At 37.2% G+C, this 15723-nt stretch overlaps 3 protein-coding genes across 3 annotated transcripts; all 3 read left to right on the forward strand.

Moving 5' to 3' along the window:
- Positions 1-2052: 2052 nt before the first annotated feature.
- On the forward strand, positions 2053-2979 carry LOC131978665 (olfactory receptor 11H2-like). Its single transcript, XM_059342375.1, has one exon. The coding sequence runs from the start codon at positions 2053-2055 to the stop codon at positions 2977-2979; it is 927 nt and encodes a 308-aa protein (XP_059198358.1).
- A 3204-nt stretch (positions 2980-6183) lies between these two features.
- LOC131978666 (olfactory receptor 6N2-like) lies at positions 6184-7110 on the forward strand. The gene has a single exon (XM_059342377.1). The coding sequence runs from the start codon at positions 6184-6186 to the stop codon at positions 7108-7110; it is 927 nt and encodes a 308-aa protein (XP_059198360.1).
- Positions 7111-11781: 4671 nt separating this feature from the next.
- On the forward strand, positions 11782-12708 carry LOC131978667 (olfactory receptor 11H2-like). The gene has a single exon (XM_059342378.1). It carries the CDS (start codon positions 11782-11784, stop codon positions 12706-12708), a length of 927 nt encoding a protein of 308 aa, XP_059198361.1.
- Positions 12709-15723: the final 3015 nt, after the last annotated feature.

Raw genomic sequence — 15723 nt, forward strand, 5'->3', positions numbered from 1 at the left:
AAACAGAAATAAATACATACAGGGAAGAAAATGACAATGGGGAAGTGGATCCCATTATTCTATGGGATGCCATGAAAGCAGTTATGCGGGGAAAACTCATATCACGATCAACATATCAAAAGAAAGCTAGACTAAAACTATTCCAGGAAAAGATTGAAGAACTTAAAAATTTGGAACAGCAGCATAAAAACTCAAATACAGGAAGTGAAAACCAAAGTGAATGAGATACTAGGGGACGAAGTAGAAAAGAAAATTAAGTTCCTGAAACAAACCTACTACAAATCTGGCTCCAAAGCCACATAATTACTGGCTAGGAGATTAAGAAAGCAACAACTAGGGACAACAATCCATAAAATTAGAGGTCCCATGACCAACATGCTAGAGATTGAACCTGAAAAGACAGATAAGGTGTTTGAAAATTACTATAAAAAGTTATGGGTTAGGGCAAAAACATCCTGGTTAGGCAAGTAATTCGTGAAAATGACGTGCCACCAGCATGGAATTCGCTGTTAGGAAGTCGTGGTCATTTAACGTAATTTTGTGAAACAGCGGAGCGTTCTATAAATAGCCCACATGTCATTATATATACATGTACGGTTCACAGTTGTAAAAAAGGCTGCAGCTTCGTTGAATTTAGGCTACAAAACTACTGAGCTAGGTTAAGGGCAAAAAACTTCCTGATTAGGCTCTAAAAGACAGTTTAAACAGGAAATAAATTATGTAAATGCTGCATGTGAAGTAGTTTGAGGGCGACATGAGCCACAGAAGTTACATGAAACAAATAAGTTATGTTGAAAAGAAAGTAGACAAATTTAGTAGCCTGGCTAAAACCAGCCGTTCATTTCTCCGTAGAGGAGGTGTGGTTTACGATCCTCCGGAGCCGTTTATTGGGCACTAAGAATGTCTATCAAAAGCGTCTGTAGGTAGCTCTTAGCCAATCAGATCAGTTATACCAGATGGCGTATGTAGAGCGACAGAAATTGATGTTTGTTGTGTGTGTGTCTGTGAGAGAGTGTTGCTTGTTGCTTTGCTTGTCCAGTTCTCGCTTTCTGTAAGATTATTTATTTTCCCCCTCATGTCATTCAGCCACACATCCACTGATTTTATGGGCAATAAACAAGCTGCTGCAGGTCTCTCGGCGGCTCCGCTGTCCCCCGGCTTGTAGCGAGATCACCGGCGTTACGGTAGCAGGGCTAGTAGCGGGGCTAGTTGATAGATTAGACTTTTCCCAAATCCTGTCGGAAACAAGGCTAAAACATCCTTTTTGGTGGTGAAACAGGAGTGTAAAGTCAAACGTTGTTCTTCTTTTAAAATCAACTTTCGCTCTAAACTATTTAAAACACCATCTACAGCTAAAGAGAGTTTCGCTTCTGCTGCAGCCATGTTGGACCTGTAAGAAAACTACAAGCTTCCGTCTGCCGAGTAGTACGCGTCATCGTCTTGCCGTCCCTCCCCGTTCTGTGATTGGATCCCTAAAACAGGGCTAAGAAACGTCCCTGGTTGCCAGACTGCCTGGAGGTTCGAAATGAAATTCGATCGCACAAGGCAGTATCGGTATACCCAGGCTACTATTTTAGTATAAGTACTAATAAACTTTTTTAAATTCACCTAGGTTTAGGGCAAAAAAGTCTTCCTGATTAGGCATTATAAAAGACAGTTATTTACTGTAAAAAAAACAACTAAAGAACTTTTTATAAATGTCTGGCCATTAAATGTTTAATTTTTCAGTCCGTATGTGATTGGGTAATGGAAAACAGCTGTGACTTAAGGCCTCCAGAGTTTGATGAATTGCTTTGTAGATTAGTATCTATTTTTGCAGAAAGTTTAATGAGATCATTGGAGGGTTAAGCAACTGAATACAAACATTTGCACCAAGTCAGAACAGTTCCCTTCTAAATGTTGGAGTTGAATACATATAGTGATAAGTCACTTCAGTACAGGTTGGACATTAGTCTAAGAGACATCTTTTATGAATCACTATTCATGCACACTGGTTATGTCCTCTGCTTGTTTTTGTTTTTTTACTGAACATTTAGTGAGTTTAAAACATTAATGGATGATGAGTTGAATGGAACAATTATAACTCTTAGTGGACATGTGGAAGTTAGCAAATACAGATATGTTTATTTTTTTATTATATTCACAATTTATTCTCTAATACTATCCTGTAATTTAACTATTTTGTACCTTATCTGGAAACACAGAAACCTCCATGAGCCTATGTATGCTTTCATTGCAGCTTTGCTATTGAACTGTGTTCTTTACAGCACTAGTGTTTACCCAAAGCTTCTGATAGACTTTTTATCTGAAAAACAGGTCATATCATATCCAGCTTGTCTTTTTCAGTTTTATGTTTATTACAGTATAGGCAGTTCAGAGTTCTTACTATTGTCAGCCATGGCCTATGACCGATATGTTTCTATATGTAAACCTCTTCAATATCCAACTATCATGACAAAAACCACTGTAAGTATTTGCCTGTTTGTTGCTTGGCTTCTGCCTGCTTGTCATACTGCGCTTGCAGTAATACTCAGTGCTAAAACTAAACTGTGTAGCTCTACTTTAAAAGCAATATTTTGTAATAATGCAATTTATAGACTTCAGTGTGTAACATCAAGAATAATTACTTTATCTGGTATATTGGGTTCATTAGATCTCCTAATTCTACCTGTGCTCTTCATAATTTTTACATACACAAAGATATTTATAATAACCTATCGAAGTTCTAAAGAAGTCAGGAAAAAAGCAGCAGAGACCTGTTTACCCCACCTGATGGTTTTAATCAGTATCACCATTTTAAGCGTATATGATATCAGTATAGCTCGACTAGAATCTAATTTGCCGAAAACTGTACGCTTAATAATGATGTTACAAATAATTCTGTATCATCCTTTGTTTAATCCACTTATATACGGGCTTAAAATGAAGGAAATTTCCAAACACCTCAAAAGGTTGTTCCTTCCAGCCAACAAGGTTTGATGTATTAACACTGATCACCACTTATGAAATAATTATGCAAAGATGTGATTTTTTTTAAAGGTACTTAATGTTAATTATTAAAGAGCCTCTTTAACAGGAAAGTATGGTAAAGTATGGTAATAGCAAAGAGTGTCTTGACCTTCAACAATGTAACGCCTCATGTCTGTATGTCTGATTAAAAAAATGTATTTTACAAAATCAAGTTATCACAACTTGCACATACTTTTTTTCTGTAGTTTACTTTACTGTTATACTTTTAATCAGCCAACATAATATCTGTCTTTGCAAGTGATGACAATCATACTTTTTATCATCATATTGCACTTCACAGACTGCAATGTGCCAACATGTTTACTTCAAGCTAAATCCTTTTTAATAACACTGATGTTTGCTGCTGAAAGTTGTTTTTGTCTTCCATTTTTGCATATTCTGACAAGGGTGAAAATCATATTTTTTTACTTCAAGCTGCATTTTTTGGACTCTCCAACTTGTCTCTGATTTTCCTGCTTGTGGCCTATTCAGACAAAGCCACAGAGGAGCCTAATCCTGATTTTGATAAGTTAACATGATGTGGAAGCAAGAGGAGCCACATCCAGCAACAGACTGTACCAACAAGGAACAAACTCTCCAGCCTTTTCCTTCTTTTCTTCCAACTGCCCTGCATTCATAGACGTGGTAGTGTACTAGGCACAGATTAAGATAGCAAGAAACATAAGGCCAAGTACAATATTTATACTGTAATCAATGGTTTTATTTAATGTGTGTTAATAAGTATAATTGTTGTGATGTCTGTGTAGGTTATTATGCCACAAGTGTTCATTTGTAAACTGAATTGAATGAAAAATGTGTCCGCATTCCTCATTTCACCCACAAAAACAGAGTATTTGGCCAAACAATGGAGAGATGCCAACCTCTTCTATGAAACTAATGCAAAATTCCTTCAATCATTGCTAAATGTTAATATGGTAATTTGATTGCAATTATTCAGTTAATTATTAGTCAGACTTCCAAATTGATAGATTAGTAACTTTAGCAGATAATTAAAGGTGAATTGGCTATCTTTTCTTTTTTACAGAGTGGTGCCCCATTCAGGGTGACTTGTAGCCTGGCTAACACCAGACTATTCTCAAATGAGGTCTAGTCTGGCAACGAGCAATGGATTTCTCCGTAGAGGAGGTGTGGTTTACGATCCTCCAGAGCCGTTTATTGGGCGCTTAGAATGTCTATCAAAAGCGTCTGTAGGTAGCTCTTAGCCAATCAGATCAGTTATACCAGATGACGTAGTAGAGCTACAGAATTGGATGTTTGTTGTACGTGTGTCTGTGAGAGAGTGTTGTTTGCTGCTTTGCTCCTCCAGTTCTCGCTTTCTGCAAGATTATTTATTTTCACACTTTATTCCCCTTCATGTCATTCAGCCACACACATCCACTGATTTTATGGTCAATAAACAAGCTGCTGCGGGTCTGTCGGCGGCTCGGAGCGAGATCACCCGCGGTGACCGGCGGTCTTACCGGCTCGGCGCTACGAGGCGGCGATACCGCCAGTGCGTCGCTAATCACCGGTGCTACCGGTGATCTCGCTCCGAGCCGGGGGACAGTGGAGCCGCCCAGAGACCTTTCCCCTTTCAACTTTCGCTCTAAACTATTTGAAACACCATCTACAGCTAAAGAGAGTTTCGCGTCTGCAGCAGCCATGTTGGATCCGGAAAACTACAAGCTTCCAAGTGCCGAGTAGTACGTGTCATCGTCTTGCCGTCCCTCCCCGCTCTCTGATTGGATCCCTAAAACAGGGCTAAGAAACCTCCCTGGTTGCCAGACCCTTTCGCAGTTCGAAATTAAATTTGACCGCGCAAGGCAGTCTGGGTATACCCAGGCTAGGTGACTTGGGTAAATCAAGTCATATCATATCATATTTTATTATAATTAATAACTATTTGCAATCATTGTTAATAATTCTGATAGCCATCTAAACCCACTTTTGAACCCTTACATTATTTTTGGTGCCACATGGAGAAGTATCCATACATTAATTTGATGAACATACTCCTATCTTCCATACACCTTTTTGGTACCCTATGGGAGGTGTAGGTTCAATCTCCCTCAACATCTCACATAATACAATCACATAACTAACATTTCCGTTCTCACTTACCCTGATGATCAACTTGTTAGTTATCTCACAGTATGTCATTACAGTTATGTTTTAAATGGACTACTGTTCTTGCTTAGCTGAGGTAGATAGATAGAATAAACTGCCCAGACATTTCCAACTGAATGAACTGACAAATGAACTCTGTCAACTGTGGACCCTTTTTCTTTTAATCAATTTGCGAAAATTACCCAAATTCTGCGACTGAAGGAGGGCTATGTAGAGACCACAGGTATGCCACAAGGGTTCATTCCTATATATGGACAGAATTGAATGGAAAATGCACCAGCATTACTCATTTCAGTCCCAAAAATGAATCTTTGGGCCAAACAAAGGGGACACAACCCCCATCACTATGTTGTAGAATTCATTGGAAGATATATTAAAATACCAGACATAGAGCAGTTAAAAATGCATCACATATGATTTGACAAACATAGAATTTGGCCAGCAGTCACAGACTGTGCAGGACAGTTGATGAGCCTTCACTACTTCCTGTTCTGATGTGCTGCTTGAGTGAGATAACAGCAGCTCTGATTTAGGAATTTTCAATAAACCAGATTGGAACAAAACAGGAAATCATGTGTCAGACTTCACGCATGAACCAAGGTATAGAAAAAGAACTGTGCACTTGCTGTTTTGGATCAAGGACCCATTTGTGTATTTTGAATATTGTATTTGTTTTTGATACTTTTCATTAAATCTCGCACAGGGCTGTCTTTCTAAGAAAACTCTTGTTATCTAGATTTGTTAAGATTTTCCGCAACAACTTCAGGCCTCCAGAGTTTGACAAAGTGCTCTGTAGATTAATATCTAGATTTCTTAACTCTCCAATGATCTCATTAAATCTTCTGCAAAAATAATAAAACATTTACACCAACTCAGAACAGTTCATTTCTGAATGTTGGAGTTGAATGCATATATTGATAAGTCACTTCAGTACAGATTGGACATTAGTGTGAGAGAATCTTTTATTAATCACTATTCATGCACACTGGTCATGTCCTTGATTTTTTTTTATTTTTTAAATTGAACGTTTAGTTTAAGAAAACATTAATGGATGATGAGTTAAATGGAACAATTATAACTCTTGGTGGGTATGTGGAAGTTAACAAATACAGATATGTTTATTTCTTTATTATATTCATAATATATTTGTTAATAATATGCTGTAATTTAACGATTGTGTACCTTATCTGGAAACACAGAAACCTCCATGAGCCTATGTATGCTTTCATTGCAGCTTTGCTATTGAACTGTGTTCTTTACAGCACTAGTGTTTACCCAAAGCTTCTGATAGATGTTTTATCTGAAAAACAGGTCATATCATATCCAGCTTGTCTTTTTCAGTTTTATGTTTATTACAGTATAGGCTGTGCAGAGATCTTGCTATTGTCAGCCATGGCCTATGACCGATATGTTTCTATATGTAAACCTCTTCAATATCCAACTATCATGACAAAAACCACTGTAAGTATTTGCCTGTTTGTTGCTTGGCTTCTGCCTGCTTCTCATACTGCGCTCGCAGTAATACTCAGTGCTAAAACTAAACTGTGTAGCTCTACTTTAAAAGCAATATTTTGTAATAATGCAATTTATAGACTTCAGTGTGTAACATCAAGAATAATTACTTTATCTGGTATATTGGGTTCATTAGATCTCCTAATTCTACCTGTGCTCTTCATAATTTTTACATACACAAAGATATTTATAATAACCTATCGAAGTTCTAAAGAAGTCAGGAAAAAAGCAGCAGAGACCTGTTTACCCCACCTGATGGTTTTAATCAGTATCATCATTTTAAGCGTATATGATATCAGTATAGCTCGACTAGAATCTAATTTGCCGAAAACTGTACGCTTAATAATGATGTTACAAATAATTCTGTATCATCCTTTGTTTAATCCACTTATATACGGGCTTAAAATGAAGGAAATTTCCAAACACCTCAAAAGGTTGTTCCTTCCAGCCAACAAGGTTTGATGTATTAACACTGATCACCACTTATGAAATAATTATGCAAAGATGTGATATTTTTTAAAGGTACTTAATGTTAATCATTAAAGAGACTCTTTAACAGGAAAGTATGGTAAAGTATGGTAATAGCAAAGAGTGTCTTGACCTTCAACAATGTAACGCCTCATGTCTGTAATGATTAAAAAAATATATTTTACAAAATCAAGTTATCACAACTTGCACATACTTCTTTCTGTAGTTTACTGTTATACTTTTAATTAGCCAACATAATATCTGTCTTTGCAAGTGATGACATTCTTACTTTTTAATGTTGACTCTGGGTATTTTAATAGTACAGCTATATACTGATGATCAGCAAGTTAAAGTGTATTAATCAAGAGGGCTCAAGTGTTCAGATTGAACCTGTACATGCCTGTGTTCCAGAAAAGTTTATCCCATCATATTGCACTTCACAGACTGCAATATGCCAACATGTTTACTTCAAACTAAATCCTTTTGATTAACACTGATGTTTGCTGCTGAAAGTTGTTGTTTTTGTCTTCCATTTTTGCATATTCTGACAAGGGTGAAAATCATATTTTTTTACTTCAAGCTGCATTTTTTGGACTCTCCAACTTGTCTCTGATTTTCCTGCTTGTGGCCTATTCAGACAAAGCCACAGAGGAGCCTAATCCTGATTTTGATTAGTTAACATGATGTGGAAGCAAGAGGAGCCACATCCAGCAACAGACTGTACCAACAAGGAACAAACTCTCCAGCCTTTTCCTTCTTTTCTTCCAACTGCCCTGCATTCATAGACGTGGTAGTGTACTAGGCACAGATTAAGATAGCAAGAAACATAAGGCCAAGTACAATATTTATACTGTAATCAATGGTTTTATTTAATGTGTGTTAATAAGTATAATTGTTGTGATGTCTGTGTAGGTTATTATGCCACAAGTGTTCATTTGTAAACTGAATTGAATGAAAAATATGTCCGCATTCCTCATTTCAGCCACAAAAACAGAGTATTTGGCCAAACAATGGAGAGATGCCAACCTCTTCTATGAAACTAATGCAAAATTCCTTCAATCATTGCTAAATGTTAATATGGTAATTTGATTGCAATTATTCAGTTAATTATTAGTCAGACTTCCAAATTGATAGTTTAGTAACTTTAGCAGATAATTAAAGGTGAATTGGCTATCTTTTCTTTTTTACAGAGTGGTGCCCCATTCAGGGTGACTTCGGTAAATCAAGTCGTATCATATCATATTTTATTATAATTAACAACTATTTGCAATCATTGTTAATAATTCTGATAGCCATCTAAACCCACTTTTGAACCCTTACATTATTTTTGGTGCCACATGGAGAAGTATCCATACATTAATTTGATGAACATTCTCCTATCTTCCATACACCTTTTTGGTACCCTATGGGAGGTGTAGGTTCAACCTCCCTCAACATCTCACATAATACAATCACATAATTAACATTTCCGTTCTCACTTACCCTGATGATCAACTGTGTTAGTTATCTCACAGTATGTCATTACAGTTATGTTTTAAATGGACTACTGTTCTTGCTTAGCTGAGGTAGATAGATAGAATAAACTGCCCAGACATTTCCAACTGAATGAACTGACAAATGACCTCTGTCAACTGTGGACCCTTGTTCTTTTAATCAACTTGCAAAATTACCCGAATTCTGCGACTGAAGGAGGGCTATGTAGAGACCACAGGTATGCCACAAGGGTTCATTCCTATATATGGACAGAATTGAATGGAAAATGCACCAGCATTACTCATTTCAGTCCCAAAAATGAATCTTTGGGCCAAACAAAGGGGACACAACCCCCATCACTAATGAATTCACAAATTTGATATAATTAATTATTATTTGTGATAGCTATGAATAATTCTGATAGCCATTCAAACTGTAAGACCCACAAAAGTAGTGCTAAGGTGTGGGGCATATGTAAACCCCAACATAAGCTAGTTTGACTTTTATAAGAATTACAGAATTTGCTGTTGTTGCTAACAAATTCAAGTTTGCCTATTGAACTACAAGAAAAGTAAAGTACTGAGCGAGCATCTGTTGGGATTGTACCACAGGTGAATCTTGGGTTCATTTGTGGACTTTAACATTTGTGGACTAAATGAAACATCTTTCTGAGTCAACTCACAAAATGGCAGGTCACCTCCATTTTGTGCTCTCTCAAGAACTCCATCTCCCAGAATGCTTGGGATTTTACGACACCTTCCAGGTCATGTCATTGGTCAAGGCACTCTTGACAACACAGGAGGTCAACTGGTCTGCTATAAAGGAGACAGTCCTTCCTTCCTTCTCTCTCTTTCTCCACCGCTCCCAGAGGGGTAACATCTTTTCTTCAGAAGGGAATCCAGAGGCCTGGATGCACCAGCCCCCCTCCTCCCTCACTCCCTGCTGAGATCCTCTGCAGCTGAGGGTGAGACCTCATTCAGAATCTCCCTTCCATAAGGAATTCTGGAACAACTGCAACTCTGACCTTCTCTGCGCACCGAAGTCGCCTTTATGAACACAAAGTTCATTGCAACCGCCAGAGAAAGCTTAACTCAACAACAAGGACAACCAGCAACTTAATTTGCAAGACTGCAAATTATTGAACTCAACTTACTTCTTCCACGCCTACCACTGAAAAAAGATTCCCCCCTTTTCAACTGGATTCGTGAGTAATGTAACTGGGCTTAGACAAGCAATCAGCAAGGACTTTAGCAGAAAGGATTTGACCTGTAATTAATGATCAGGTTTATATGTGTGTTTTAAGTATATTTATGTGATATTTGTGTAAAATCAAAGTTGTATGTTAATCTTGCTTTATACATAGGTCAGTCTTGACCTGCTCATACACTGATTTTCACATGGTATATTTTAAATTAACTGGAACTACACACAGTTGGTAACAGTTCACATGACCAGGGCAAGGCCTAGTCACCTGGCTCTTCACAGCTGGAATTTTTACGACTCATTGTGTGAGGAGCTTCGACCCCCCCCCCCCCCCCCCCCCCCCCCCCCCCCCCCCCCCCCCCCCCCCCCACACACACACACACGCACGCACACACACACACACACACACACACACACACGTTTCCCTCTCTTTTGTAGTGTAGTTCTCTATACTTTATTGATGTGTGCTTTTATTTGCTTTACTTGTTTAAAATAAATAACTTTTGATTATGAATGCTGTCTATTTAATGTTGTATATTATGAACGATATGCCATCCACTTCTGTGTCAAGAATGCACGATTCCTTCAACCACTATTAAATATTAATATGGTAATTTGATTATAATTATATTCATAATTAATAATCAGTGTTCTAAATTGATGGTTTAATAACTTCATGAGACTGATTTAGGTGAATTGGCTATATTTTCTCTGTTTTACAGAGTGGTGCCCCTACGAGCTATGACTTAGAGTAAATCAAGTCATATAATTCATAATAATGAATAAATAATTAATAATTATTTTTGATAATTATTAATAATTCTTATCGCCATCTAACCACACTTTTGAACCGTGAGATCCACACAAGTGTTGCTCAGGTTCATCCCTACATATTTGGTATCCTTATGGGAGGGATAGCATTTATGATAACGCCCTTTTATTAATATATTTGATGCCCTGTGCAAGGTCATCATTTATTCATAAAAGAGCCATCCTTAATTCCCAATATTTTTGGTGACCCGTGATGGAGGCAATTGGTATCTGTAACCAGATACCCCAACATATTGGACGCCCCGTTGCGTAGTTACAACACATCTAACTTCCAGTCATTACAGGTGTGAACTGTGCTAACAAAACAAGTATTGATATGGAACAGAGGGTGACTTAGGACTGCTGCAGTTGATATTTTGAGTTTATGCACTGGTGCACATGCTCAACAGCTTAAAAACAACAAGAACAACAAAAAAAACAGCTGTGACTTTGTTGTAGATTTTCACTGGAAAATGTATAGAAACACACATCTTCCAAATTAATTGCTGTGTTTATTAATGGTCATCTCCTTCAATAGTGGGGAATATGTTGTAGAATTCATTGGAAGATATATTAAAATACCAGACATAGAGCAGTTAAAAATGCATCACAGCCTTCTCTACTTCCTGTTCTGATGTGCTGCTTGAGTTAGATAACCGCAGCTCTGATTTAGGAATTCTCAATAAACCAGATTGGAACAAAACAGGAAATCATGTGTCAGACTTCACGCATGAACCAAGGTATAGAAAAAGGACTGTGCACTTTTGGATCAAGGACCCATTTGTGTATTTTGAATATTGTATTTGTTTTTGATACTTTTCATTAAATCTCGCACAGGGCTGTCATTCTAAGAAAACTCTTGTTATCTAGATTTGTTAAGATTTTCCGCAACAACTTCAGGCCTCCAGAGTTTGACAAAGTGCTCTGTAGATTAATATCTATTTTTGCAGAAGATTTAATGAGATCATTGGAGAGTTAAGCAATCTAATAAAACATTTACACCAACTCAGAACACTTCATTTCTGAATGTTGGCGTTGAATGAATATATTGATAAGTCAATTCAGTACAGATTGGACATTAGTGTGAGAGAATCTTTTATTAATCACTATTCATGCACACTGGTCATGTCCTTTATTTGTTTTTGTTTTTAATTGAACATTTAGTTTAAGAAAACATTAATGGATGATGAGTTAAATGGAACAATTATAACTCTTGGTGGGTACGTAGAAGTTAACAAATACAGATATGTTTATTTTTTTATTATATTCATAATATATGTGTTAATACTATCCTGTAATTTAACTATTGTGTACCTTATCTGGAAACACAGAAACCTCCATGAGCCTATGTATGCTTTCATTGCAGCTTTGCTATTGAACTGTGTTCTTTACAGCACTAGTGTTTACCCAAAGCTTCTGGTAGACTTTTTATCTGAAAAACAGGTCATATCATATTCAACTTGTCTTTTTCAGTTTTGTATTTATTACGGTATAGGCAGTTCAGAGTTCTTACTTTTGTCAGCCATGGCCTATGACCGATATGTTTCTATATGTAAACCTCTCCAATATCCAACTATCATGACAAAAACCACTGTAAGTATTTTCTTGTTTGTTGCTTGGCTTCTGCCTGCTTGTCATACTGTGGTCCCAGTAATACTCAGTGCTGAAACTAAACTGTGTAGCTCTAATTTAAAAGCAATATTTTGTAATAATGCAATTTACAGACTTCAGTGTGTTACATCAAGAACAATAACTATATTTGGTGTAGTGGCTTTGTTAGATGTCACAATTCTGCCTGTGCTCTTCATAATTTTTACATACACAAAGATATTTATAATAACCTATCGAAGTTGTAAAGAAGTCAGGAAAAAAGCAGCAGAGACCTGTTTACCCCACCTGATGGTTTTAATTAGTGTCTCCATTTTAAGCGTATATGATATCAGTATAGCTCGAGTGGAATCTAACTTGCCTAAAACTGTACGCTTAATAATGATGTTACAAATAGTTCTGTATCATCCTTTGTTTAATCCACTTATATACGGGCTCAAAATGAAAGAAATTTCCAAACACCTCAAAAGGTTGTTCCTTCCAGCCAACAAGGTTTGATGTATTAACACTGATCACCACTTCTGAAATAATTATGCAAAGATGTGATATTTTTTAAAGGTACTTAATGTTAATCATTAAAGAGCCTCTTTAACAGGAAAGTATGGTAAAGTATGGTAATAGCAAAAAGTGTCTTGACCTTCAACAATGTAACGCCTCATGTCTGTAATGATTAAAAAAAATATATTTTACAAAATCAAGTTATCACAACTTGCACATACTTCTTTCTGTAGTTTACTGTTATACTTTTATTAAGCCAACATAATATCTGTCTTTGCAAGTGATGACATTCTTACTTTTTAATGTTGACTCTGGGTATTTTAATAGTACAGCTATATACTGATGATCAGCAAGTTAAAGTGTATTAATCAAGAGGGCTCAAGTGTTCAGATTGAACCTGTACATGCCTGTGTTCCAGAAAAGTTTATCCCATCATATTGCACTTCACAGACTGCAATATGCCAACATGTTTACTTCAAACTAAATCCTTTTGATTAACACTGATGTTTGCTGCTGAAAGTTGTTGTTTTTGTCTTCCATTTTTGCATATTCTGACAAGGGTGAAAATCATATTTTTTTACTTCAAGCTGCATTTTTTGGACTCTCCAACTTGTCTCTGATTTTCCTGCTTGTGGCCTATTCAGACAAAGCCACAGAGGAGCCTAATCCTGATTTTGATTAGTTAACATGATGTGGAAGCAAGAGGAGCCACATCCAGCAACAGACTGTACCAACAAGGAACAAACTCTCCAGCCTTTTCCTTCTTTTCTTCCAACTGCCCTGCATTCACAGACGTGGTAGTGTACTAGGCACAGATTAAGATAGCAAGAAACATAAGGCCAAGTACAATATTTATACTGTAATCAATGGTTTTATTTAATGTGTGTTAATAAGTATAATTGTTGTGATGTCTGTGTAGGTTATTATGCCACAAGTGTTCATTTGTAAACTGAATTGAATGAAAAATGTGTCCGCATTCCTCATTTCAGCCACAAAAACAGAGTATTTGGCCAAACAATGGAGAGATGCCAACCTCTTCTATGAAACTAATGCAAAATTCCTTCAATCATTGCTAAATGTTAATATGGTAATTTGATTGCAATTATTCAGTTAATTATTAGTCAGACTTCCAAATTGATAGTTTAGTAACTTTAGCAGATAATTAAAGGTGAATTGGCTATCTTTTCTTTTTTACAGAGTGGTGCCCCATTCCGGGTGACTTGGGTAAATCAAGTCATATCATATCATATTTTATTATAATTAATAACATTATTTTTGGTGCCACATGGAGAAGTATCCATACATTAATTTGATGAACATTCTCCTATCTTCCATACCTCTTTTTGGTACCCCATGGGAGGTGCAGGTTCAACCTCCCTCAACATCTCCCATGATACAATCACATAATTAACATTTCCGTTCTCACTTACCCTGATGATCAACTGTGTTAGTTATCTCACAGTATGTCATTACAGTTATGTTTTAACCCATTGAAGCCGAGAGCGCTGTTGAGTTATTCTGCCATTAAGGCCGGGACAGCGGATACGTCGTTTTGCAGTATTTGTATTTTTTTTCATCGGAATCATAGAATGTTTATAAATAAGAATATATGTGGGAGTATCGCAATGCAACTTGGGACTTTTCCAGAACTTTGAAATCATGGCGGAAGAAGACGATAGCAGAGGAAGCTCAGAAGTAAGTGATGGGAGTGATATTGATGAAAAGAGCACCTGCGATATTTTTGCTGACCCGGACTTTGAAACCTCAGAACCAATCGACCGGGATTTATGGATGAGGCACATGTTTTTTGATGAGGAAGATGATTTTGAAGGTTTTGAAACCGAGTGGAGGACGAATACTTTCCACCGTAATCCTCAAAGGCGATTCAACCGCACCCCAGGGGTGAAAGTAAGTATACCTGCAGATGCAACACCGATGGAGGTGTTTCAACACATTTTCAACCCAAAGCACTTCATCCAAGGCAGCGAGGTTTGCCAGAGATGAAGCCTTTATTGGGCTGTGCATCGGTATGGGGCTCCTTGTGCTGCCGGCTCGCAGAGACTACTGGTGACAGAAAAAAGATTTTTTCAAGACCCAGTTCTCCCAAAAAATGTCCCGGGACAGATTTGGGGCCATCTGGAGGTAATAACAATAATAATACTAATTGATTGTAATGATGACATAGGAAATCACGACTGTCTTATATTACTTTATGCGTTGTTGAGTACCCTGACAAGTGCAATATAGATAAAATGTATTATTTTTATTTATTATTTTTATTACAGTAGGCTAGTGAGAATTAGGTCTATTTCTTCCAATGGTCATATCATGTTAACATCTTGCTAATGGGCATGTATTAGTATTATGCATAGGATTTTTATTCAGGCATCATCACATACAACATGATACTCATATAGTCCAATGTAATTTACAATATAGACAGTACATGTCACAGTCACAACACATGATAATTATGACAATGTTTTATATAATGCTTTCATCCCAGGTAAATTACCTGTGTCTATATCTGGATTTTCAGGTATCTACACCTCCAGAACAACCATGCAGCAGACGTCAACAGAAATGACAAGCTCTGGAAAATGCGCTGGTTCCTGAACTACCTCACTGCCCGATTCCAGGCACTGTATGAGGTCAATGGGAATGTTTCTGTGGATGAGAGCATGATAAAGTTCAAAGGGCGTCTCTCGTTAGGCAGTACCTCCCCATGAAGCCGACAAAATGCGGTGTCAAGGTGTGGGTAATGGCGGAGAGCTCCATGAGATATGTGACCAACTTCCAGGTAAGAAAAATGAAATCTGCACAGGAAGAGGTTCCTATGCAAATATGTATTGTTATTGTAATGTGTTGTTATTTTGAGTGACATTTCAAGCGCCAAGGCTCTTCCTCAGACTTCTTTTTGTGTCCTGTCACAACGCGTACATCACTGCAAGGTCAGTGTGAGGAACAGCCTTCAGGACCAGGTACAGACGTTACAAGAGCTGGCTGGAAGACCTC

Source organism: Centropristis striata, chromosome 10 (assembly GCF_030273125.1).
Source record: "Centropristis striata isolate RG_2023a ecotype Rhode Island chromosome 10, C.striata_1.0, whole genome shotgun sequence".
NCBI classification, from domain to species: domain Eukaryota; kingdom Metazoa; phylum Chordata; class Actinopteri; order Perciformes; family Serranidae; genus Centropristis; species Centropristis striata.